The following is a 27,635-nucleotide window of genomic DNA, read 5'->3' on the forward strand; positions in this document are numbered from 1 at the left end:
CGATAGTAAACATATGTAGATTAAGTGAAAATGGCCATGTCAAATTGAGACCTTTTCCATTAACCAAAGAGGGACTGAGTTTCAGGGTAATCAAAATGTTTAAAGTCGAAGTATTTAGAAACTGACAAAGAGGAGATAGCGCGCCTTCACATGACTCTTCTGTCTGCTGCCTTAAGCATTTTGTGGAATGCAGAGCAACAGACAATGATACTGCCTCCTGCCCCCCAGACAGATTTGATACTTGGTACTGTCACAGATTTCCTCTATGACCTTGGACAAGTCACTTAATCTTTCCATACCTGGGATCCTCCCCTATAAAACGGAGAAAATAATACTTCTCCCACCCTTTGTCTGTCTTGTCTTTTTCAAAATGCAAGTTCTCTATCACATATTTGTACAGCATGCTGAGGCCCTGACCTTGGCTCGAGCGTAATAAAAATAATGAACACTATTGGTAAAATAAAGTGTTCTTGGCCTGATCTGTCCTCCAATATCAGATATTAACCTCATGCCATTCAGATGCTCTTTTTATTTGTTTAGTTCCCACTCAAATTCCAACAATTATTTCTACCATTTGTAAAATAGCGGTCTGAAAATTGAGAAGCAATGGTTATTTAAGTCACTAGTTGCTATTCTAACATTTCTCAAGATATTGTTGCAGGCAGCTAAACTTTGTGGAATTTAAGTGCATACACAAGCATACATACAAGCAGAGCAAGGTTTAACTCAAATAATGTCAGTTATTTCATGACCTGAAACTAGCATTTGTCTTGGTCCAGTGATCAAGAAGAAAAAACTTTTCTCCCTGACACAGAGGGTTTTCATTAACTGCTGGTGATAATCAAATGAAACAGGTGTGTTAAATAAGCTAATGAAACTTGAAATGAGGTATGGTGACAAGATACAGTTTGGCATTTCTGGAGCACCCATTCCAAAGAGTAAACGCAGCTTGTGGTAAATCATGCTGTTCTGTGGTGGGTGAGGGGAAGTTATTGTCTCATGGCAATTCTTTTTTTACTGTTGTTTAGTTTATTGGCGTGATAACCTGTAAACTGGTATCATAAGAACCATATGTCACATCAAGTTTTGCTGGAGGTACAAACAAGTCATTTATACTGATATATTTTGTAATAACAATGGTGTGTATGTGTATATATAATTTTGTTATATTTACCATAAGCTATAACTTAAGAGAACACAGCAGAGCTGAAACAGTTTATCTTTATGTTTGATGGAGTTTTTATCATTATGTATGAAAATAATTTGTACAGTCAACAATTGTATTTACCTTTAATAAAAATTAGTAGCCAACTCATTTTCATGTATTATGACTGCAGTGGCTGCTTTGCAAAAGAAATAGATGTGCTAATATGATGTGATAATGTGAGGAGATTGTGTTGCTTACTGTTTAGGGCAGGGAAATGCAAAATGAGGGGTGTTGGTTTCTGTTGCTAATATATGCCCTGATTCTCCAAGTCATTGCATGTCAGTAGAGGCATTGTGCTTGTGTGGAACAATTTGCTGGATCTGGGCTTCAGTCTTGTGTTCGTTATGTAACACAAATAACTTCAGCCAACATTTTCCCAAAAGGGTCCTTGAGCTTGAGTGTCTTTGTTTGTTTGTTTTTGCATGTCCAAAGTGAGTCATTTTGAGCCTTATTTCAAGAAGTGCAGAGCAATTCCAACTCCAGCTGGTGTCAATGGGAACTGCTGGTGCTCAATGATTCTGAAGAATCAAGCTATAAATGTTTCAAGTTAGATGAAGTGAGGAAGTCTGAATTAATGGGCAGTTTAGTAAACTTGGCCTTAAATGCTGGGCTAGTGCACTTTATAGCTTGATTTTCAGAGTTGATAAGCAACAGTGGCTCCCACGGACATCTGGGGTTGTTGTGGGTGCTCAGCACTTGTGGAAATCAGACTGCTAGACGTATGAATAGATATTCTATGTCTATTGAAGCAAATCAACAAATCCACATCTATTCCCCGGGCCTTCCACAACTTTCCCCCATCCCGCGCCTCAGTTTTACCTAGTTGTAAATCAGATGTCATAACACCTACTTCACAAGAACACAGAGTCACCTTGAAATAAATAGAGAAAAAACATTAGTCAATTACTAATATCGCGTTCACTTTCAACTTTCTTTTAAAATGCCTTCTGATTTTCTAAAACAATTTTATTAAAGTTAATGTTTAAAATTAAATATACACAAGTTAAGAGGGAAGGTACTGTGCATCTCGGGTCAGATTGAATTATGAGAGATTACAGGTATCAGTTACAAGGATCACGAGATACATACAGATCACATAACCAACATAGACCCAGATTGAGGGGTGGGAGTTTTTAAAGCGTCAGTGGATAAGTGGGCTCAGGTACGCCAGTCATGGAATGTATTAAGAGTTCAAGTCAGTATCAGTGTGGCGAATAAGTACATGGGTGGGGTGCGTCCCTTGGTTCATCAGGGAAGGAAGCGTGTTATTAAAGCTAGCCAGATAGCACAAACTGAAGGGTGGATTGTCACACATGTTCTGTTCTTACCAGCATGACTGTTGCTCTAGAAATCGCTCATGACCTTGGTAATGGGTTCAGAGAGCTTAGCTCTCTTGACACCAAATTCTCACCTCTCAGAAACAAAAACAATTGAAGTACAGTAAGGGCACAAATGTGCTAAGTGCTAAAGAGTTCATTATTATATAATGAATGTGCTTTTCCATCAATGTCTGCTTCACAATAGTGTTACAGGATGCTATATTCTGAAATGCTTTTATTTTACTCTTCCTGTCTGCAATAGGAATGAGGCTTCTTTGTTTAGATTAAATGGAACATTCTTAGCAGCGGGGCAGAGTGGTTAACTCTTGGCTGTTTCATTTTGGCCCAATGATGTGATAACTTCCTATTTGACAGGCACACAAATGACTATACAATAAGCTTGCAGCACGCTGAGTTTCGTGCACAGACAGGAAGTGTGCTATTGCTGCCAAGAGTATTTGTAGTACCTTCACCACAAACGGCAAATTCAAGGAGTGCTTCAGTCCATAAAGTGAAGGGAAATTTTCTATTCTTGCTCTGCTTATTTTTTGTCTTTCTGCTATTACTTATTTATTGTCCAATTGAAAGTAAATTTAGTGCCAAACTGGCCAGGTGTCAGGTGCCAGAGTTACAGCCCTGAATGGTAAATATCACTATTTATCTGAAGAAGAGGTGTAACCCAAGTAGCAGCCAGGCAAATGTTCCACTCTGCCATTATTTCTGAACCCTAGTTAGAATGACCACTGTGAGGAATTAGAAGCTGCAATGTGACGTTTAAAAGAGCACGCTGAGATCATGTGGCTTTGTAATAGTTTAAGTGGAAAGGAGGAGATGATCATAAAAAGTTAAGTGTAACTTGAATAGTGAAAACTATGTTATTGCATTTTGACAGTAATCGTCAGAGACATAATGAACTTAAGAATTATGGACCTGATTTTTATATTGCCTTACACTTTATGCAGTCATTAACACTAGTGCAGAGAAGGTATAAAACACTTTGTACCTTTGTAGAGGTGCAAGGAAGTGAAGAACTTGTCTTTATAACTTGTAAATGAGAGAGCTGGTTGGAATATAGGAAACATTCATTGCAAAATATTTTGCAACATTTCTTTTCTAGTATTGTTATGTAGAGAGAAAAAGGCAGAAACTTTCCAATCACACACACACATTCATTTAGCGATGTTACTATAAGCGCTTTGCATTATTAAGATGGAAAGAATTTTTAAAATGAACTCCTACTTTTCATCCATACTGATTGTTTACTTTCTGATTTTTTTCAACTTAGTGAAAATCAGTGAAGCTATTTGTTTATAGTAAATTGAATATTTATTTAAAGATTCTCAGTGCTCCAGTGTGTGGGTTGCACACACCACAGGCTTATTTGCTTAAATGCAACAGTTACCTTAGAATGTGTTTTTTAAATATCCATTGTTCTTTTGTAATGTAAAAGCTTAATTTCAGAAAATCTAAACTTAAGGCCAAATTGTAAAAGCATCCCTTTAAATTGCATGCCCACTGTAATTTCTGTTGTATGTTTGCTTGCCTGATTGATCTACTACCTAATTATTGTGAACCAAATCCTCAGCTGGTTGAAATTATCAGTGGAACTTGCTAGTCTGTAATAGCTGAAGATCTGGCCCTGGCCCTATATGTGGCACCAATCATCATAGCTTCTAGCACCAGAAAAGGCATCTGGTATTAGCTTAGCAGAGGTAGATGAAAGAAAAACTTATTTAGAAGTGTTCTGTTTTTATTTCAGCCTTTCCTCCAACAACTATGGGGCCTGTCCTGTTCTTTTTGCATCTTGTCTTCATAGGATCAGTGAGTTTTGCCATTGACTTCAGTGGGAACTGAATCAGGTCCATGGCCATTCCTTGAGAAAGAGGTCTTTACTATGTATAATTCAGTTTTAGGGGGTTCCACTTTGTTCCCTGTGCTGAAGCCATGGAAACTTTATTCCATCACCGTTTGAGTCAGCAGTTCTGTGGGAAACTGGCCAGACTTCGTCTCACCAGGGTTTCCAGTCTTCTGGCAGCCAGTTCACACATTGCTTTTACCTATTTTGAGTCTTACTGACTGGCATCCAGTTATCTTACAGCACGTTAAACTAACAATTCTTTTGTCACATCAGTGTGATAATGGTGAGACCCTAGCCAGGAAAAAGAACACACAATGTGCAAAAGGCATCAAAATGTTTAGATATGCTCTTTCTGGATTTGCATGAAATGGGTTAGAACCACCAAGTTCTTTCAGAGTTTATTAAAATATTCTTTGTTAAACAGAGCAGAACCACAGCAGAGATTCAGGAGTCAAAGTAAATAAGAAGCTGCCCTTTGAATAGAGGGGTCCTTCCACATGAGAGTGTTCATGTAGGGAGTGACTTTATGCAATTTATCAGCTTTCCACAAAGAGTGACACAACTAGCAGTGGTAACAATGCTGTCTATCTGCGGTACATGAAGCAATGCAGAAAAATCAGAGATCTGAACAGGCGGGGGGAAGGGTGCGCGGGCTTTAGGTAATACAGAATTCTGTTTGTGGACCAAACATGCTGTATGTCTTTTCAAGGTCTCAAAACAGTATGGAAGCCTACGCAGTATTGGCTTCAAAGGCTCTATAAGCTTATACAATTCAGTTTACAGAGTCATTACTTTAGTTATATCAGGGACCAGTGGAAGTCAGTGGGGGTTACTCTACATGTAACCTACCATAACAGTTCAGAATTGGTTCACAGTTCATAGTCCTTGACAGACTTCTAATAATATGCAAATCATTCAATGAGCCAGTTATCTCAGTTAAATTACTGCTCCCTTGATATGTGTGAACTTCATCATACCAGAAGTGAAGGTTGTTGTTTTTTTACATGGTAATGTTTTGCTGCTATCATACCCAATTTGTTTCTTCCAATTTTCACATATTGCCTGAGACATCTGTGAACGTGGCCTATGTAATTGTCATGTGGGATAAAACAACTCTGTGTTGTAGCATTTACTGTAATATTCTTGCCCATGACTTTCAGCTGCAAACAGTTGTATTCATCTTTTGGGTGTCCAGAGACCTTCTGTTCTTGCTTAAGAGCAAAAGGGGGAGTGTCCAGTTTTAAATCCAATACACAAAAAGTGGGAAAGCAGCATTGTGTTGTCACAACGATGTAAGAAAAGGAGAGTAAGTGTTCACAGATTGAAGTAAATGGCTGTGTGGGCAAGACTGACCTTTCACATACGAGGCTATGGACTGATTAGTGTTGTTGATGCTGCTGACATTGTCCTCGCTGAACAGCTCTCTCTCTCTGTCTCCTTTTGTGTTTCCTTTGTTTTTTGTGAGCAAGTTGCTTTCAATAACCATGGTTCTTTTAAAGAACAGACTAACCAAACCAAGCAGAATATGGGCCAAATTCTCCCCCATGTGCGTAAGTCTGGTGTAACGCCGCTAACGTCAAACGTATATCAGTGTAAAGTGGAAGCAGGGGAGGGCCCTGAGAGACAAAACGGGGGGTTACTCTTACAAATCTCAGTATTGTTAGACCAGTTGCCGACCTGGGTACTAGACTGTTTCAGTGAGGAGGAGTTGGTCGTGTATAGGAGGAGAGCAGATGAACTATGCAGCCTTCTGTGTTCATTCCTAGTAGCCTTCAGGGCAGGATTTGTGGTCCATTTGGGAAGGCCTTTTACCATCTACAGCCCTTATCTCGTACAGGCCCATGTAAGTCAGTTGGCTGTGGATTTAGAAGGCAAGTGCTGAGAGATTTTCTAGCAGATGGATCCAGCTGTCAAGCTGAGTGCTAACAGTTTGCTAGGCTACCAAAGCAGTTTGGTTGCATGCATACCTGCACAATTGTTTGATTTTAGATTGTTGGGTGCTACATGCTCTGGTGATGAGCACTGAATGTATTTTTAAACAGATACATTTCTGAACTGTGTATGAATTCAGCCGCGTGAGGAAGGCTGTTCCAGGAATTTTCTCCCTCCAAAACGTGTACCTGATACCTACCTGCTGTGTTGCAGGAGGTGCAAATAAGATCAGCAGTGTTGACACAGTGAGGGCATATTGAGGTTTATGAGCCAGCTAACAATTATTTCTTTTTCTTCCAGTTATCACTGTTGTTTAAAAACGTTCATGTTTTGTTTCCATGACCATTCAGTTCTAGTGAGCAGGTCAACTAGCAAATGCTGTCCTCAGAGCGGAAGCTCTCCAGCATGTCCTCAAGGTGGATTATGCACTGTGTGTCTGTAAGCTCTGTGGTAACAAGATCTGTGTGAAACTCGTTCCATCTCAAATAATATTTATATATTTATATATATTTTTATATATCTTGCATTGTGGCAGCTAGGCACATTAAAAACACACAAAGAGTTTAAAATACTTAAGGTAAGTCCCCTGCAGACATTGGCAATTAAGCTGCCAACATCCTTTAGAATACCTGGCATGCCTAACCAGACAACAGTGTATTCCCAAATTGACCTTTGCATTTTTGAACAGTCTATCATGTTCACACCACTATGCACTGAACCTACCTGAGCCTTTTAGGGAAGACTGTCTTTGGGAAATACCCTAAAATGAACTGACTCATTTTGAATGAAAAGTAAGAGTGTGTATCTCTATGGAAGTGGAACCCAGGTGGTTGCTCTGTTAAACTCTGGCAATTGATTTCACATCTTAAAGATACCGTTGCAAGGAAAAGGACAAGAAACTTATTTTCATTCTAAATATTTTTGCCCCCTTTAAATGAAAGCTAAGTTTCTACTTTACATTTCTAATATAAGGGGATGCTCAAGGTGCGGAGCTTTTTGGGACCCAAAGATCCGGCTCTGGAATTGACAGTCAATAGAGAAACTAAAACAAAACAACACAAAACTGAAACAGTCAACCAACCACCAAGCGATAAAAGTGACCTTCTTAAATGAGGTACATTTGACACTCAAAACCAAACTGGCTGGTTTAGCTCTGTCATGCTGTCAGTTGATGTAATGAGAGAGAGGGATAGCCTACCATGTGACCAAACATTTGGGGTATTTTTAAATTTCTTTACAAACTCAAAAAACCCAGTTTCACAAAACATGTGCCACTCCAGTCAAAGATTTTGGTGCAAGGCACACGGTAGGACAATAGGGGGGAAATGCCAAGGCAAAACTCTACTTGTTTTATTCCTATATTTAACCTCAAAAGTAGCCAAGTTTTTGATGGTTTTGCATTCAGAAGTAATTTTATGTCATGTGTATGAATGTTAACTACTAATGATGAGTACAAAAATCTGACCCCTAGTGGTGATATGCAATGCCTACAGCGTATGCTACAACTACAATGGGTAGTAATAATTAGTAAGCAGTATGTGGACTAAAATAAAAAAGAAACTGCCATGATGTAGAAGCCTTTCTGCAACCACAATTTCATTGATCTGGAGACTGATACACTGTATTCCACACACTAAAAACACATTGTTTGGAACCCAATTTCTATGTTTAGAATCATAGAAACGTGGAGCTGGACTAATTGACTTCTAAAGGTCCCTTCCAGCCCTCTGCGCTGACGCTTGAGGCAGAACCAAATGTACCCAGACCAAGTGTTTGTCTAACCTGTTCTTAAAATCCTCCAATAACAGGGGTTCCACAGCCTCCCTTGGAAGTCTATTCCAGTGCTTGTGCAGTAATGTCTTTTACTGGGAGGACCTATGACAGGGGTGGGCAAACTTTGTGGCCCGAGGGCCACATATGGGTATGGAAATAGTATGGCGGGCCATGAATGCTCACAAAATTGGAGGCTGAGGTGCGGGAGGAGGTGAGGACTCTGGCTGGAGGTGCAGGCTCTGAGGTGGGGCCAGAAATGAGGAGTTCTGGGTGTGGGAGGGGGCTCCAGGCTTGGGCAGGGGGTTGAGGTTGCGGGGGGCGGTAAGGGCTCCAGCTGGGGGTGCAGGCTCTGAGGTGGGGCTGGGGTTGGGGATGCAGGAAAGGGTCGGGGGTGCAAGCTCCAGGCAGCACTTACCTCAAGCAACTCCCAGAAGCAGCGGCATGTCCCCCTCCAGCTCCTACTCAGAGGCACGTCCAGGAGGCTCTGCTCGCTGCCCTGTCTGCAGGCACTGCCCCTGCATCTCCCATTGGCCGCGGTTCCTGGCCAGTGGGAGCGGCAGCATGCAGAGCCCCTTGGCTGCCCCTACGCATAGGAGTCGGAGTGGGGACATGCCACTGTTTTTGGGAGCCGCGTGGAGTGGGGTAAGGCCTGGACCCTACTCCCCGTCAGGAGCTCGAGGGCCGGATTAAAATGTCTGGAGGGCCGGATGCGGCCCCCAGGCTGTAGTTTGCCCAGCCCTGACCTATGAGGTTAATAATTTATTCTATGGCTTTTAACATAGTACAAAGCACTATCTATTACAGTATCAGAGGGGTAGCTGTGTTAGTCTGGATCTGTAAAAAGCGACAAAGAGTCCTGCGGCACCTTATAGACTAACAGACGTTTTGGAGCATAAGATTTCGTGGATACCCAGTTCGTCAGATGCATGTAGTGGAAATTTCCAGAGGCAGGTATAAATGTGTAGGAGATAACGAGGTTAGTTCAATCAGGGAGGATGAGGCCCTCTTCTAGCAGTTGAGGTGTGAACACCAAGGGAGGAGAAACTGCTTTTGTAGTTGGCTAGCCATTCATAGTTGTGACAAAGTTCCTCCTCTATCTTGGTGGGTCCTGCGCTTATTGGCGGATTTTCTTGCCTCAAAGATTCACTATGTGGGTTGGGGAACAGCCCAGAGACCTTCCCCTCTGGGAGAACCCACAGTCCAGGTCAATTGGGAGGTTTGGGGGGAACTCGGGCCCGCCCTCTACTCCGGGTTCCAGCCCAGGGCCCTGTGGACTGCAGCTGTCTATAGTGCCTCCTGTAACAGCTGCATGACAGCTACAATTCCCAGGGCTACTTCCCCATGGCCTCCTCCAAACACCTTCCTTGTTCTCACCACAGGACCTTCCTCCCGGTGTCTGATAACGCTTGTGCTCCTCAGTCCTCCAGCAGCACACCCTCTCACTCTCACTCTCAGCTCCTTGCGCCTCTTGCTCCCAGCTCCTCACACTCCCACCACCAACTGAAGTGCGCTTTTTAAAACCCAGGTGCCCTGATTAGCCTGCCTTAATTGATTCTAGAAGCTTCTTCTTAATTGGTTCCAGGTGTCCTAATTAGCCTGCCTGCCTTAACTGGTTCTAGCAGGTTCCTGATTACTCTAGTGCAGCCCCTTCTCTGGTCACTCAGGGAACAGAAAACTACTCATCCAGTGACCAGTATATTTGCCCTCTACCAGACTCCTGTACCCTACTAGTCTGGGTCTGTCACACAGTCTTTGTTTAGTCCTGAGCTGATGGTGTCAAATTTGCAAATGAACTGAATGTACAAAAACCTGTAGGAGAATGCTTCAATCTCCCTGGACACACAATAGCAGATTTAAAGATAGCCATCCTGCAGCAAAAAAACTTGAGGACCAGACTTCAAAGAGAAACTGCTGAGCTTCGGTTCTTTTGCAAATTTGACACCATCAGCTCAGGATTAAACAAAGACTGTGAATGGCTAGCCAACTACAAAAGCAGTTTCTCCTCCCTTGGTGTTCACATCTCAACTGCTAGAAGAGGGCCTCATCCTCCCTGATTGAACTAACCTCGTTATCTCCTACATATTTTTACCTGCCTCTGGAAATTTCCACTACATGCATCTGACGAACTGGGTATTCACCTACGAAATCTTATGCTCCAATACGTCTGTTAATCTATAAGGTGCCACAGGACTCTTTGTCATCTACTCATTAAATCATCTAATTTAGCTGAGTGAAATCATTAGTGGATACCATCCATGTTTCTGCACATCCTACAACTCTTAGTATCATTTGGTCTGTGGTCAGATAACATCCATGTGTGAGCAGTAGCTATATTCAGTGTTTGAATATGTTGATAAGATCACTAGATGTTGGATTAGAGGTAAGACTTTGATACTTCTCAGCTGTGCATAAACTGCTGGCAGATATCACATAACTTATTTATTGCTTGGGGAAAAAGAGAGGCAGTTGGCTACAAGGCATCTCTGTACTCAACTGGTAATCTTCATTCTGGGCTGATTAAAAGGCCCCTTCATTAGTACAGTAATAAAAAATGTATTAAACCAAAAACTGGCTATGGTCACATGCAAACGTTAACTGCATTTTGTGTAGTCTTTAAGGGGAAAGGAAGGAAGCTAGCTACTTGTTACACACTGTGGTTCTGCGGGGGGAAAAAAAGAATCACATTTAGCTGAAGTATCCTGGGATATTAAAACTCTTATTCCCAGGGGCCTTATAATCTGACAGGCCAGAATTTACCCTACTTCTAATTTCGACAGACGTGATGGATTAAAGAGAAAGCACCATTGACCTGGTTCCACTTCGTTAGCTTTTCCAATTAAACAGGATGCTATAGAAAGTGAGACCCTGCAGTAATACCTTGGGCCAGCAGGACTGAAGCTTTTAAAGTGTACCTTTTGTACTTTAAAAGACGTTTCTTTAAATATTTTGTTTGAGAGCTAGTCCCAAAACACTAATGATTGGGTTTGAAACCGAGGAAAAAATATTTCCAATGATAACTGAAATTTACAAATAGGCAAAGTAAGAAGAGAACTTATTAGTTTGATTTAGAGATATTTACTTTGTATACGTTGACATGTGATGTTCACAATTTGTGTTTTAACATCTATAAAGTTTTAAATTTTTGAATCTCAAAACCTACTCTAATTAATTGTTTCATGATCTCCCCATAATTTTTCACAACTATGAAAATTTAAAATTTTGGAGAAAATGCTTCAAAATAAGTGGAATAAAATGCTCACCACATAATTTTGCTCAACGGTGAACATTTTAAATTGATAAAAATCAAAGCAAATGCTTAAAAATCGACATAAATACTATCTTCCAAAATTATATAAAAACCCCACATCTAATTCTGCAAAGCCTACTCCTGATGTAGCTTCTTGCAAGGATATTATCTTTTTCTTAGGACCTGTTAATTAACTGGCCATATGGACATTTTTTGGGCTTTAGTATTTAGGAGTTCTTTAATAAGCTTTGGACCCCTAACCAAGTTGAGATAAGAGTTCTTACTTTGTACACAAAAGAAGATATACACTACAAAGCTAGAACTATTTACTTAAATATAATGACACATTATTAAAGCTACTTGGATCATCAGAATGAAATTTTGATGAAAAAATGGGCATAATCACAAATATTGTGTGTGAAAGGTTTTCAGTTCTCCAACCAGCTCTACACATTGCCAAAGTCTCCAGTTAACTTTCTGAAAGAGCTCAAAAACTTTAAAGACACACAGATCAATTGTATTGCAATGTAAAAATAGAACAGAGCAGGAAAAATATGAAAACCAAAATAGGAGATCAATGATATAAGTGCCTCATATGACCCTGAGTCTATTCTGAAACCTATGTGGTCTCCCTAATACTCTTCTAATATTACTTTTATCCCACGCAACCAAATATTATAGCTGGCATATGCTTTGTGTGGGAGTGGAAGAGAGGTGTATATGAAAGGTACGCTATCTTAAGACGATAACATTTGAGAAGTCTGTGCTAGAGTAAACACTTGTTTCTTTGGTGTCATCTTGCCTAGTCAATAACAGCTTAAAAAAGTCCCATCTTCTCAGTATTCTGAAGACTGTCTATTTCTGTGACATTCCCCAGGGATGCTACTGAACAGCTGTGTCCCTTTTGCTGTCCAGCTTGGGATGCCTTTTACATTGCTTTGCTATAAGAGCCACCACTTCTGATGCTGCTCACACACAGCCTCCAGGGTGCAAAATCACTCGCAGCTATGTTACATGAATGCTCTGCTAGCCACTCATGAATTATATTGCAGAGTGACACCAAGAAATTCCCAGTCCCAGCCTTGTCCCCCCAGAAATGTGCATCTTGTACTGCCCAGCATTCTACTGGACAATGCAAACTCATAGAAAGTCCATCCTTTCATCAAAGGAAAATGATATGCACAGACCCTGTTATCTCAGGTGGTGGTTTCCAAACACTTCAATCCAAACACACACTGGTTTAGATAAAGGAATAAAACAAATTTATTAACTATAGAAAGATAGATTTTAAGTGACTACAAGTAATGAGTCATAAAAGTCAGAATTGGTTACAAAGAAAATAAAAAGATAAATCGCAAACTAATACCTAATTTAGCAAGCTAAATGGATTCAAAGCAAAGGTTTTATCTCATTATATGCTTACAGCAGTCTGTACTGGCCGAAAAGCCTTCCAGCCAGCACCTCTTCCCCAGTTCAATGATGCTTCCTTTGTCTTTCAAGAGTTTTGTAGCTGCCATGAGTGGAGATGGGGGGACAGAGGTGAGGCGGTCCCCTCTATTCTTATACCATTCTCCACTTCTTGAGGATTATCTCCAGCTGGGGTTCAGGTGACAGCCAGTCTGATTACACTGGACCTGAAGCTGTTTTCATTGCTAATATGTAAAGTTCTTGCTTGCACCCTTTTTCCTGCCAAAGAATGGAGGATAAACGTGGTGATAACCCATCATAATCCATTTGATTATGCCGATATCTGGCTGGGTGCCAGTGTTTCTTTTGTCTCTAAAAGATTGGTTTGTGCCTGCTTTTCTAAACTTGGAACATGTTATAACAATGTTATACAGTAGAATATTTTATACATGAGATTTTGTATATGTGTATACAATTTACCAGGACAATAATGTTCCGCAGATTATGAGTTTTTAAATGATACCTCATAAGGCATACTCTGTACAAAATGTATTGTAGTCTTGTAAAAGTGGTGAACATAATGGTATAGACTGTCACAATTTCCTTCTGCTTTCTTTTTACAGGACCAGCCACCCCGTCCCTACACCGGCTTGGAGACCCAGGTTAGTACTGTTTTTCCCCCCTGTATTTGTTTAACTTGTAGGATGTTCTGGAGTGTACCTGCTTCCAGAGTGACAAGGCAGTGCCATCATCTCAAATCTTGATTGAACTTAATTGAAATCTGTACCACATAATCAGAGCAGAGGACATCATTTTAAAGGCAAAACAACTGTCAATACATGAGAGTCTCCCCTCTTCCATTTGCCCAGCTCAGCTTCCCAGATAGTGCAGGTAAAGATTTCTTCCTAAAACATAACAATGCACAGTAATGAATCTGTGGAAATGCTTGGCACCAAAAGATCAAAGTGACAGAGGGGTTTTTACAAAGTCACCAAGTCTTTGATTTGTGTTTCCTAATAAGGCAGCAGCATTGATTTCCATTCGCCTTGATCTTTGGGAGACTGCTGAGGCAATAGCATTGACATACTGAAGATGAGACATATACATTTCCAATTTCTCCAAATAGAGATAAAATTTTCTAACTTGGGCTTCCATTAGACTTTCCCAGTGGAGAATTGTTAACTATTTTACAGTATATTGGTGGCTGCACCAAGCTCATTCCATCCTTTTTCATACCCCCTTCTCTGGGAAACAACCCTATAGGGTGTGATTGATAGGGTTGGGTTGGCACAATTGTTATTATATGGGGTCGGAGGGTCTTGGTAGAGCAGTATCAAACTACAAAGTAGTTATGACAGTACAAGTCTCTTCATATTAGTGAGTCATAAATTGCAGGGAATTGAACAATATGGTAATTAGCAAGGCCTGTTCATTACTGATTTGAAAGGAAGTTACCTAGAAATAGCTTCTAAGACCTGAGATCTTACTTTGAAGGGATCTGTTACCTTCCATTGACTAGACTTAAAAAGCTTATTCAGTAGAATAAACAATGCAGTGTCTGTGTGTTCGTGTGTATGTGTTCAGAATAAACAGTGCCGTGTGTGTGTGTGTGTGTGTGTGTGTGTAAGTGTAAGAATGTCATACTCTTGAAAAATTAAAAGAACAGCACTACAGATTGAGGTCTTCCATTTAGCCACGGAACAAGTACAAATTTTCTTATGCTGCTCTGCCAAATTGCATCTTCCCTGATCTGAGTGTAGTTCATTTTTCATGCCTATTAATTCCTTGCTAAGACTACCAATGAGAGTGCCAAGTGGCTCCTGACATCACTGTGTTTTTAGTGGGCTTTTAACATTTCCAGGAGAGAAAGAGAAAAAAAAATTGTTTAATAATGAAGACAAATTAAGTGTATTTTTACACATTGATATTTCTACCAATATCACTAGAAGGCTATATCCGTTTCTGAATCTAGATAGTTGGTATCAATTCACATAAAAAAACGTCTGTCTCCTTATCTTGAAATTAATTGTCAGGGCTGAGAACAACTCTTTTTGTGTGAAACCTTTATTTCCCATAGCACTGTGAGCTGATAGAGGTGGCTCAAACATGACTGCTGAGATCTAGTGGGGCATGGCAAGGAGAGGGAATCAAGTGATTGTATCTCTCACAGTAAGAGAGAACTTAACCTGTGCGCCACAACTGTGATAGCTGAAGGTCAAAGGATATGTTCTGTTTGCTGCAGCATATTTCTTTCTGCCACATTTAGGAAAATGATCAGAAGGGTTTAGATTCTCAAAGAGAAGAGCTAGTCCATACTGTATCCACAGCTGCCACTGAGTTCACTGGCAATTGCATATGTACAGCAGTTGCAAGATTGAGCCCTAATTGGAGAGGAGGGAGCTCTGGTTTGTTTGCTATGAAAAGCCTCATGTTAAAAATAATCAGCAACTTTGTCATTTTTGCAAATTCAAATAAAAAGTTAATTTAGTTAGTTAGTGAGGGGTTTTGTTCTAGTATGATGATTTTACAATCCCTCCCACGTTATTTCTCTCTCTTTTTTTGTTTGTTTCCTGGGGGATTGAAAATAAGGCTGCTGCTGTGTGGATGCTTTGATAGGTTGGCATCCTCAATAATGGTGGGATGAATCAGCTGGTTTGACAACACCATCTCCACCATCCTATGATTCTCTCCTCAGTTCTAGTTTGATTGACATTTTGAACCCTCCCCCAACCCCTTAAAAATTGTGTTTTGGGCTTTTGATGAATTTTTATTGACTATTTTCCCCCCCGTTTTTGGACCAGCTGTAGGGCTATTGGCAATTTTACAAATGTTGGTGAACACTTTTTTATTAAAAAAAAAAAAATCAATATCGCAAAACTTCAACCAGCTGTGCTTGGTCTACTCCTTTTAAATTTCTCTAATTAAGATGGACTTTGCAGATTAATGGACAGGATGGCTCTGCTAAAGGAAATGGGAGGTGAGTTAGTGTGTGCATGAAGAATGCTTGCAAGAATACATCTTGGTTTTTGCAGTTTTAATACAGAATAGTTAAAATGCTAAAGTAACCTGACATGTGGTTGGTTAGTCACTTGTTTATCAAATTAATGAAAATTTCAATCATTTAAATTGATTTTTATATGCTGCTGTTATACTGCTTTTTTGCTTAATTTTTTAATGTTATTTTGTGATGGTAAAGAAGAGAGAAGGTACAGTTTGGAAAAAAGTTTGTGTAGAGAGACTAATGATAGAAATTAATAAGTACACATTTTGTGGATTTATCTGTTGGGAGGGTAAAAATTAGGGCTGTCGATTAATCACAGTTAACTCACGTGATTAACTCAAAAAAATTAATTGTGATTAATCACACCATTAAACAATAAAATACCAATTGAAATTTATTAAATATTTGTGGATGTTTTTCTACATTTTCAAATATATTGATTTCTATTACAACACAGAATACAAAGTGTGCAGTACTCACTTTATATTATTTTTATTACAAATATTTGCACTGTAAAAATGATAAAAGAATTAGTATTTTTCAGTTCACCTCATTCAAGTACTGTAGTGCAATCTCTTAATTGTGAAAGTGTAACTTACAAATGTAGATTTTTTGTTGTTGCATAACTGCACTCAAAAACAAAACAATGTAAATATTTAGAGCCTACAAGTCCACTCAGTCCTACTTCTTGTTTAGCCAATTGCTAAGACAAACAAGCTTGTTTACATTTACGGGAGATATTGCTGACCGCTTATTTACAATGTCACCTGAAAGAGAGAGCAGGCATTCACATGGCACTTTTGTAGCCGGCGTTGCAAGGTATTTACATGCCAGATATGCTAAACATTCATATGCCCCTTCATGCTTCGACCACCATTCCAGAGAACATGCTTCCATGCTGATGACACTCATTAAAAAAATAATGCGTTAATTAAATTTGTGACAATTCCTTGGGGGAGAATTGTATGTCTCCTGTTCTGTTTTACCCACATTCTGCCATATATTTCATGTTATAGCAGACTCGGATGATGACCCAGCACATGTTCATTTTAAGAACACTTTCACAGCAGATTTGGCAAAACGCAAAGAAGGTACCAATGTGAAATTTCTAAGGATAGCTACAGCACTCGACCCAAGGTTTAAGAATCTAAAGTGCCTTCCAAAATCTGGTCGGGATGGGGTGTGGAGCATGCTTTCAGATGTCTTATAAGAGCAACACTCCGATCCGGAAACTACAGAACCCGAACCACCAAAGAAGAAAATCAGCCTTCTGCTGGTGGAATCTGACTCAGATGATGAAAATGAACATAGAATCATAGAATATCAGAGTTGGAAGGGACCTCAGGAAGTCATCTAGTCCAACCCCCTGCTCAAAGCAGGACCAATTCCCAACTAAATCCCAGCCAGGGCTTTGTCAAGCCTGCCTTTAAAAACCGCTAAGGAAGGAGATTCCACCATCTCCCTAGGTAACCCATTCCAGTGCTTCACCACCCTCCTAGTGAAAAAGTTTTCCTAATATCCAACCTAAACCTCCCCCACTGCAACTTGAGACCATTACTCCTGGTTCTGTCATCTGGTACCACAGAGAACAGTCTATATCCATCCTCTTTGGAACCCCCTTTCAGGTAGTTGAAAGCAGCTATCAAGTCCCCCCTCATTCTTCTCTTCTGCAGATTAAACAATCCCATTTCCCTCAGCCTCTCCTCATAAGTCATGTGCTCCAGCCTTCTAATCATTTTTGTTGCCCTCTGCTGGATTCTTTCCAATTTTTCCACCTCCTTCTTGTAGTGTGGGGCCCAAACCTGAACACAGTACTCCAGATGAGGCCTCACCAATGTCGATAGAGGGGAATGATCATGTCCCTCGATCTGCTGGCAATGCCCCTACTTCTACAGGCCAAAATGCCATTAGCCTTCTTGGCAACAAGGGCACACTGTTGACTCATATCCAGCTTCTCGTCCACTGTAACCCCTAGATCCTTTTCTGCAGAACTGCTTCCTAGCCATTCAGTCCCTAGTCTGTAACAGTGAATGGGATTCTTCCATCCTAAGTGCAGGACTCTGACTTGTCCTTGCATCAGTCCACACTGCTTTGGATCATTATCGAGCAGAAGCTATCATCAGGATGGATGCATGTCTTCTGGAATGGTGGTTGAAGCCTGAAGGGATATATGAATCTTTAGTGCATCTGACACGTAAATATCTTGCAACACCAGCTACAACAGTGCCATGCGAATGCCTGCTCTCACTTTCAGGTGACATTATGAACAAGAAACGGGCAACATTATCTCCTGCAAATGTAAACAAACTTGTTTGTCTGAGTGATTGGCTGAACAAGAAATAGGACTGAGTGGATTTGTAGGCTCTAAAGTTTTACATTGTTTTATTTTTGAATTCGGTTATTTTTTGTACATAATTCTACATTTGTAAGTTCAACTTTCATGACAAAGAGATTGCACCACAGTATGTGTAGGAGGTGAATTGAAAAATACTATTTCTTTTTTGTTTTTTACAGTGCAAATATTTGTAATAAAAATACATATAAAGTGAGCAGTGTATACTTTGTATTCTATGTTGTAATTGAAATAAATATATTTGAAAATGTAGAAAACATCCAAAAATATGTAAATAAATGGTATTCTTTTATTGTTTACCAGTGTGATTAATTGTGATTACTTTTTTGTTAATCGCTTGACAGCTCTAATAAAAGTTATAGGGCTATATTCTGCCCTCCGTTATACACCTATAGAACTCAGTGAAGTTTCCCACGTTTGTAAAGAATGTACATTTCAGCGGGTCAAGAATTATCTGTTGAAATGTTTTTTCAGAGGAAAATGCATTTTTCCTGAATTTGAAATTTTTTTTAATGGAAATTTGCCAAAAATGTTCAAGTTTCCATTGGAAAAAATCTAAATTAAATATTTTGTTTCAGGTTGGGTTGACCCAAATAAAAACATTTTCAGTTTGCTACCTGAATCAAAATATCACATTTTTTTTCAGTTTGACATTAATCTGTGTCTACCTATGCTACTGCAGTGCCTCATGGGAGTTGTAGTTCAAGTACCTTCTGCCTCTACTCTCCTCCTGTAGGTCAGGCTCCCTGTCTAGATTCCATCACATGAATAAAGATTTCAGATCTCAGAATTTCTATCAGTGACACGTAATAAGTGCAACTTGTCAAGGGTATTGACTTGGTGTCAAAGATTAATAAACTACTGTTAATCAGTTGTCTTCAAGGGGAATCCAAAAGTGACAGATTTACCTCCACTGTGTGGCAAAATGATGTTCACATGGCGTGAAATCCAGATGTTATGTAAGCAAGTGAAGTTGTCATGGATGCTAATAGGCAAACATTTAGGATGGCATGAATGATGGCGGACGTTATGTTGCATTTTTTTTTTCAGTACCCACTGTATGGCAATTCGTTGCAAGTATACTATTTTACTACTTAAACCTGAATTTTATACCTAATGTAGCCCTGCTATGTTAATTACACCACTATTTACATCATGATCATATTTGTTTTCTGTATTGGATAAGTACGTTTTAAAAACAAGTCTTGTGCATTTTAGTGTTTTAGAAAAAATGGGCCAAATTTATACCTCAGTTAACTAAAACAGAATTACAACAGGTACTCTGTGTTAACTTACTTAATAATAAAAACACTCTGTTTCCTATCTTTAAATCTCACTATGCTCTTAAAAAACTGAACCAGATGGCATGAAACAATCTCTAGTTAGTCGGGATAACCAGGATTGGCAGAATTCTTTCAGAGAGAGAGCGAAAGAGTCAGGTGGCTTTATTTTTGACATCATGTAAGAACATGTTCACATAAGGAAGACCACAGAACCAGTGTAATTCTCATTCATTGAGACAGTCATACCTTACATCTGAAACATGTGTCCTGAGAATGACACCATTATTTAGGGCCATATTTCTCATGTTAGCCTGATCTTATTTACATCAAGGAGGAGTGGCTGTTCAGTTTTCCCCCCTCATATCTTTCCATCTACAGAAACACAAATGGCCAAATGTACTGTCATAAGTACAGCCATACTGGGTCAGACCAACAGTCCATCTAGAACCAGTATCCTGTTTTCTGTCAGTGGCCGGGGCAAGATGTTTCAAAGGGAATGAACAGGACAATTGCTGAGTGATCCATCTCCTGTCATCCAGTCCCAGCTTCTGGCAATCAGAGGATTAGGGACACCAAGAGCATGGGGTTGCATACTGGACCATTTTGGCTAATAGCCATTAATGGACCTATTCTCCATGAACTTATCTAATTCTTTTTTGAACCCAGTTATAATTTTGTCCTTCACAATATCTCCTGGTAATGAGTTCCACAGGTTGACCATGTGTTCTGTGCAGAAATTCTTCCTTATGTTTGTTTTAAATCTGCTGCCTATTAATTTCATTGGGTGACCCTGGGTCTTGTGGTATGCGAAGGGGTAAATAACACTTCCTTATTCACTTTCTCCACGCCATTCTTTTTTTTATAGATCTCTGTCATATCCCCCCTCCTCAATCATCTTTTCCAAGATGAACAGTCCCAGTGTTTTAAATCTCTCCTCAGATGGAAGCCCTAATAATTTTTGTTTCCCTTCTCTGTACTTTTTCCAGTTCTGATACATGTTTTTTGAGCTGGGGTGACCAGAACTGCACGTGGTATTCAAGGTTTGGGCATACCATGGATTTATATAGTGGAGGCATTATGGTATTTTCTGTCTTATTATCTATCCCTTTCCTAATAGTTCCTAACATTGTTAGCCTTTTTGACTGCCGCTGCACATTGAGCAGATGTTTTCAAAGAACTAATCATGATGACTCCAAAATCTTTCTTGAGTGGTAACAGGTAATGTAGACCCCATGATTTTGTATGTGTAGCAGGGCCACCCAGAGGATTCCGGGGGCCTAGGGTCTTTGGCGGCGGGTCCCGGAGTGGAGGGACCCCCCGCCGCTGAATTGCCACCGAAGACCCAGAGTGGAAGAAGCTCTGGGGGCCAGGGCCCTGCGAGAGTTTTCCGGGGCCCCCAGAGCGAGTGAAGGACTCCGTTCCAGGGGCCCTGAAAAACTCTCGTGGGGGCCTCTGCAGGGCCCGGGGCCTGGGGCAAATTGCCGCACTTGCCGCCCCCCTCCCCCCCCCCCCCCCGGGCGGCCCTGATGTGTACTTGGCATTATGTTTTCCAATGTACATTACTTTGCATTTATCATCATTGAATTTCATCTCCCATTTTGTCTCCCAGTCACCCAGTTTTGTGAGATCCCTTTATAAATCTTTGCGGTCAGCTTTGGACTTAACTATCTTGAGTAATTTTGTGTCCTCAGCAGGATTTAAAATGTTTTAATTGCCTAAAGAATTTGAGACTATGCAAAAACATCAGGCAAGAAGAATGAGATTTTATTTCCCTCTCTGTTACAGAGGTCATTATCGATTGTTTTGTAAATTGTATATTTCCAAGCTGTGCTATAGATGGATTGATCAGATGCTGAGGATTCCTCTATTCTTAGTGTCATTAGAACCGTGGAGTACTGCAGCTGGCAGGGTTGGCAGAACTCTATTTAACAGATTAATGAAACAAATAAGCAGTGTTCGCATTTAGCTACTGGAGTTCTTACCTGTGTGTGCTGCCCACAGCTTTTGGGTTTATGTGTGGAAAATCTTCTTAGTCTCATAAGCACCTTTTGGCTTTAAAAGTCATTTCCTGGGTGCCAGGCAGTGCAGCAGGCTGATGTATTCACCACCTCAGGAGACCTATGTTGGTTTTAAGTTACAGGAGTCATCAAAAGGCCTCTGCATGTTGGGGAAATTTGGATCCAGATCTGGATGCAAACTTCATACAGCCCTTATGTTCATAATAGTCCAAAGCAAAACTTGGTATCCCAACTTGGTGGTTTTGTAAGTGTCTTTACGTACAAATGAAATTAGTTTTAGGGTCTCCACCTGGTCCCGGCACAGCTGTGTTTGACCTGATGGGGTGACTTTTCAAGAAAGGTCCATGACTAAGACTTGGGCTAACATGCATAATATATAAGACAATGTTTATGCTGTGATCAGATGCAACATCTATTCATATATAACCACCATTAAAACCACCCGAAGAAAATAAAACAAAAATCAGAACCAAAGAGAAAATATAATGCCCGTTTTCCTTTGTTGTATAAAGCCAGCATAGACTATGAACTTGTTTTCTAACTTTTTCAGAAATCAGTGTTGTCTGATTGGTCTGTATTGATAAGTGCAGTTGATAACTTGCATCCGTATTGAAATGACCACAGTGATGTGAATTGCAAAAACAGTTCCTGAACTTTGGAAAGTAATTTAAGCTGAAAAATGTTAAGTTCTGAAATACCTGAAATAAATTATACAGCTAGAATATAGGATGTGGGAAGTGAATATATCAGATGCTACTTTGGGGTGAAAGGAGGAGATATTTTTGTGGAAGGTTGTTTTAATAAAAAATAAATAAATCCAGCTGCTTGAGGTGTTCAGAAAGTTCAGATTGTGAAGAAGCGTCAGTGCTGAAGAAGGGTCACACTGAGAGATGTTGTAGAAGTCCCTCTCAGAAACGTGAACGTTCTCGGTTTTGTGAATCAAATTCTGGTGCTGAAATCTATGAAGCTACATGCTTGCCACAGTACTGTGGAGACATTTCCCATTTGTAAAACCTTCTGTAGCAGCGGCATTTCCCACTTGCAACTCTTAGCAGTTAAATGTTGCTCTGACAGAAATAAGACTTTTCCCCCCTCAGTTTGAATTATCATGGAAAACAGGCCAGACCATGATAATTTCCTGACAAATGTATAGCTTAATAGTAGAGCATTGAAAACCGCTGTGGTGGCGTTTGGTTCTATGAGGAGGCCAGAGAATGTCTTCGGGACTGACAGGATTCAGAAACAGGCTGACACGGTTAATAGCCTGATTTACCTTCCAGCCTCCAGAGCAGTAGTCTTCTATCAGAGTGTACTGTTCCTTCCAGTGCTGCTGGCATTTTAAAATAGATCATTCTGAGATGGGAGCTCTGCAAGTAGAGTGGTTGCCATCATTAATAACTCTGTATCATGGCTGGGCAGGGGGTTAACACTGATCTCAGCAGGGCCAAGATCAGTGTAGCTCAGAACAATTCTTACCTGAAGATCCAGCCAATTAGCCATTGTGGAGTCTCTGATAGCTTTTAAGGAGACCGTGGGAGAGAATTGCTTATTATAATCCTGTCTGCTTTTTTTCTCCTTTAAGGAGGGAGCTAGTTTTAGAACTAAGCTGTGCTGCCCTGCAGAAAATTGTGTAGGAAAATAAATGTTGTCCTATAAAAAGCTATTTGTTTTCCCATAATCCCTTTCTCTGGAACTGATTGTTGGTTTAATGCAATAAAAACTCAAAGTTGAAGCTTCTCACTGTGTCATTGTTTTGTAGCAGTCTGCCTTCACAGTGGATGTTTGTCCTTCAGTGTTAAGTGGCCTTTTTGAACAGTGGAAATAGCCTCATGTAGCATTTCTAACAAGAACGCAGTCTCCCTTGAAATCATTTCTGAATCCAATAGCTTTTTTGTCTATATTAGACTATAAATAACTGCCTGGCCCTTGGCCATTTTTGTTAAACCCAGAAATAAGAACACTTAACCCCCATCTTTGCGTAAAAAGAAGACAATGAGGCACCGATTCTGGAGTGAGCACTCTGTGGGCTATACACACAGGTTTCATTACAGCACTTCAAGACCTGTGTGTATTTAGTATGTCTGAACAATGCCATATTGACAACCCTCGAGACTGAATTTCTCTGCTTGTCCCTGGAACGGGTAGAGCGTCAGTCAGCAGCAGTACAAGTTTCCTCACGCTGTTGTCCCTCAAAAATACTTGGAAAGAACCACTTATAGACGTGGGAGCATTCTACTGGCCAAAGTCCTCTGTTCTGGCTGCCAACATCTGTCAGTTGGTGCCAGTTGTGGTGATGGTGGTTTTTGTGTACTGATAACTAAACTGAAACTATCCGACTGATTTCACACATGATGCCAAACGGCCATCAGATAGCAACGACTTACAGTCACTTCTGACTTGGGCAGGATTAACTTCTCATCCTGGAAGTGAAGGGCTCAGCATCACGTTACTAATCTCTTGAGAAATGAAGACATTTTACATGGTGAAGCCGCAGTATTGTCAACCTCGACCATTCAGAAATATTGAGATTGGTTTAAAAATCTTTTTTTTTTTAAATAATCATTGGGTTTGGGTTCTTTTTCTTTGCCTTCTGTTTTTTTTTTTTTTTTGTCTTTAGGGTTCATGTTTTCAGGCTTTTCTCTACATTCATGAGGGCTAGACGCTTACTTTCATTGGGGGAGGGGGTGGGCAGACAACAAAAAACTGATCTTCTCAAGTAGTGACATAGATCCAGGAGATTGGACTTAAAGAAAAATACCCAATCTTGCAAATTCCATAACTCTCTCCAAAGTGGTGAGAGTTGGCAATATTAAATATGAGATCTTTTTTTAAAAAACAAAACAAATGATGGTAACATAGTGGGATCTGTGCTTTCCATGGCACATAGAATTTTTTCTTCTTTTAACTCCGAAACTCTTTTGAAGGGGAAATTTACAGGGCATATAAGTGAACAAAAATCTAAAATGTCAGTGGGATATATGCCCACTGGGAGAAATGTGAAATTCCTTGAAAGGAGCGTGTTTGCTTTTGATTAAGAATCTTTCATTCTGCAGCCAAAGGGAAGAGAAAACTGCATGTGCTACCAGCTGAGAAACATGAAGCTACTAGTAGATTTGGATTGACTTACAACTGAAGTCTTAGGAACGCAGTCCCCATAAAAAAACATTCAATCTAATCAAATTGCTATGATATTGTCTCATAATCAGATACAGTGAGCCAGGAAAAGCGATGCTCTGGAATGCAACAGCTCGAGTGTCTAATGAGATGCATGTAAGAATGAAGTAGGAAACCCAAGATTAGATGTGGATTTAGCTCTTGTAAAAGGCTGGATGTTGCAAATATATCTGCCTGTTCTCCAAAGGGAAGATGTAGGTCCTGTAATACTACAGCGCAGTCTCAACAAGTGAGATGGACATTTCAGTTTATAGCAGTAGTTGCTCTCCATCTCTAAAAAGTGTTTTGTGCCATTCCTCCTTTTACATTTACTACAGAATTGGTAAATAAAAAGGGGAACATTTCATTGATCTGGGGCAGGAAAAATCCCTTGCTGCTTACATAATGTGACAAGAAAATCCTGCATTGGAGAAAGAATGAGTGAGTAAACAGCCCATGCTGGTAAATAGTGGGTGGGAGCTATTACAGAGTTGTGCCTGGTTAGCTCTACTGTGAATTAGGATACTGATTTTTTTCCAATAAATTAAAGACTTGCGGTGCAATTCTGCTCATAAATCCCTTAGGTGCTACTGAAAAGAATCCTCCTGGCTCAGTAACCTAAGAGGAAACTGGACTTCATTTATCTTGTTTTATAACATTTATTTAGTTAGAACTTATTTTTTCATCTTATTTTTGGTAACTGCTATGCAAACTGCTATATTTCCATGGGTAAGACTGTGCAGTAGTCACAAGACCTTGCCCTGAGAGAATGAGATTGTAGTCTGATTCAGTCAGGTGACTGTGAGCAGGTATCATTGTGACTATCACAATGAACTGCAAAAGCATAAAAGAAGAAAAAGCTCCTGTAATCTTCAGATTTCACATTTCCCTCCATAATTTTTCATCAGGCCCCAATAATCCCAAAATACAGTGGTTCTTGTTTTTGCTTTATAGTAGACACTGGAAGACTCTACAGGTGTAGTCTTGGAATATTTCCCAGGACTATTTTTAATCCTTTACTGGAGGGACCATCTTTGTAGGGTGCAAGAGAAGTTCAAACTTAGTGTCCATTAAGGTCCTTATCCAAAGCTCATTGAAGTCAATGGAAATCTTTCCACTGATTTCAGTAGGTTTTGGATCAGGACCTAAATCCTTGATGTTTGCTGAGGGACCAACCAGAATGGCAACTGTAGCTATATCCCTTTATCTTTTATATCTGTCATCACTCTTTTAACACAGATGGGAGAAAATAAACTTGTCCTGTCAACAGATCTGTTTCTTTCAATAAAAAGTTGGTAACCAAAGCCCTGATTCACCAGGGGTACTTAGACATGTGAGTTCAAAAATGTGAGCGGGCCTTACTCACATTTCTGAGGTTATGCACAAGCTTTTAGACCTTGATTGAGCAGGGTACTTAACTAGTTCTGAATGTATTCCTAGGTTAAATTTTTACAGGAAAAAGATAATTAAGGCATTTCTCTGCTGAAAGTGATAATCAAAACAGTGGTGGTTTATCTATACAGCATTGACAATACTGTGACATACACTGTATTCCAGCAAGAGTTAATTTTTGTGAATCATTTAACCTCCCATAGAAAGTGAATTGTAAAATTAGTCTGTGTTCAACCTTTTTTATTATATCGGGCATATTGACAGAAGGGGAACTATATAAATAATGCTAATTACAATCAACTTCCTTCAGTACCAAGCTGTTAATTAAAACCCTGTCCCTGACATACAGTGAAGCTACCATACTCTGATGTGCACCTTCATTTAATTTCACTCTGAACATTTTCTCATAAACTAGACAAATTCTTAGTTATTGAGGTAACTTGGCTTAAGTTTAAAAAAATAAAGTTTTTTATTGGTGTTGGAGTTGGCTGATTGTTGAAATTACACCCTGGGTTAGGACAATTCTGTGAGCAAATGCAGAATTACGTCAAAGAAATCTTTCCACTAATGAAGAAAGATAAACAAAGATAAAATGTACATTTAAACAAAATGTACTTAAACCAACTAGATGTTCTGGATACACAGTAACTATTCTTTAGAGAGACCTCTAGTGAATTTCACTCAGAATTTGTGAGAGTAAATGCAGATTTTCTTTAAAAAAACAAACAAACAAAAAAAACCCCATGAAAGTCCCCAGATTGTAAATATTTTGTAATGTATCTAGTGCAGTTTCAATATTTGTTTAGCGGTCAGTGTCTAAAATTTTTTGCAATTTGTTTTTTGTCCTGCTCTGTGTCCTCTCTTTTCAAAGTGGCAACATTCATGTTCTTCTGTGTGTTGTATGTAATTTTTTAAGTGCTTTCCTGATCAGGGCTGTCAATACTTATCAAAGACTGAATTCTGTCTGCAGAGTTTATACTCAGCTGGTGGTAAATCGGCATAGCTCTGTTGTCTTCAGTGGAGCAGTGCCAGTTTGCACCACCTGAGGATCTGGTCCATTGTATAATTTCACACAGTGTAAATAAAATAAATGGAGACCTATCACACTGGCAAGTTGCCAGGATGAATTCTGTGCAGCAGCAGAGGGAGGTACAACACTTGAAAGAAAAACTACATAATCTACTGGTGTCTGATTTTACAACTTGTGCTACATACTGCATGCAACGTTGTCTCTCAAACATCTGGAAGGCATTCTGCTTTGGGGATTTGTTTAAAATGGTATCAGGACCTTGGGTCTATGTTTTGTCTTATTTCATTCTCTGTGATCATTACAGGTGTAAGCAGTGCTGTGAAGGTGTTTGGTGTGTTCCTCCCTTCTGCTTAGGCTTTCTGTTACGCTGATTTCTCTGAGATTAGGCTACTATTCTTTGGACCTCTATTTGCATAAATCCACAGAATAAAGTTGAGTTGTTACTGAAGTTTTTAGTTCTAGCTGTATTTACAGTATTGTTTGAAATATACCATAGAAAAAGTGAACACACTAGTAATTTATCAAATTTGAGTAAAATCAGTTTGGCTATTCATCGGAAGAGGAAAATATTGTGGGAGAGCAAAAAGAGCAACTGAAACTACAATTTAAACCCACGTTCATTTAAAAAGTGCTTTTTACAAGCCATTAGTTGATTATAAAGA

At 39.7% G+C, this 27,635-nt stretch overlaps 1 protein-coding gene across 1 annotated transcript in view; it reads left to right on the forward strand.

Moving 5' to 3' along the window:
* Positions 1 to 27,635, forward strand: part of XYLT1 (xylosyltransferase 1) — a 315,876-nt gene that overhangs the window by 78,524 nt on the left and 209,717 nt on the right. The window contains exon 2 of the mRNA XM_008173025.4: positions 13,367 to 13,405. Coding sequence (XP_008171247.2) covers positions 13,367 to 13,405 — 39 coding nt within the window. The remainder of the gene's footprint in view (positions 1 to 13,366; positions 13,406 to 27,635) is intronic.

This window comes from Chrysemys picta, chromosome 10 (assembly GCF_011386835.1).
Source record: "Chrysemys picta bellii isolate R12L10 chromosome 10, ASM1138683v2, whole genome shotgun sequence".
In the NCBI taxonomy this organism is placed as follows: domain Eukaryota; kingdom Metazoa; phylum Chordata; order Testudines; family Emydidae; genus Chrysemys; species Chrysemys picta.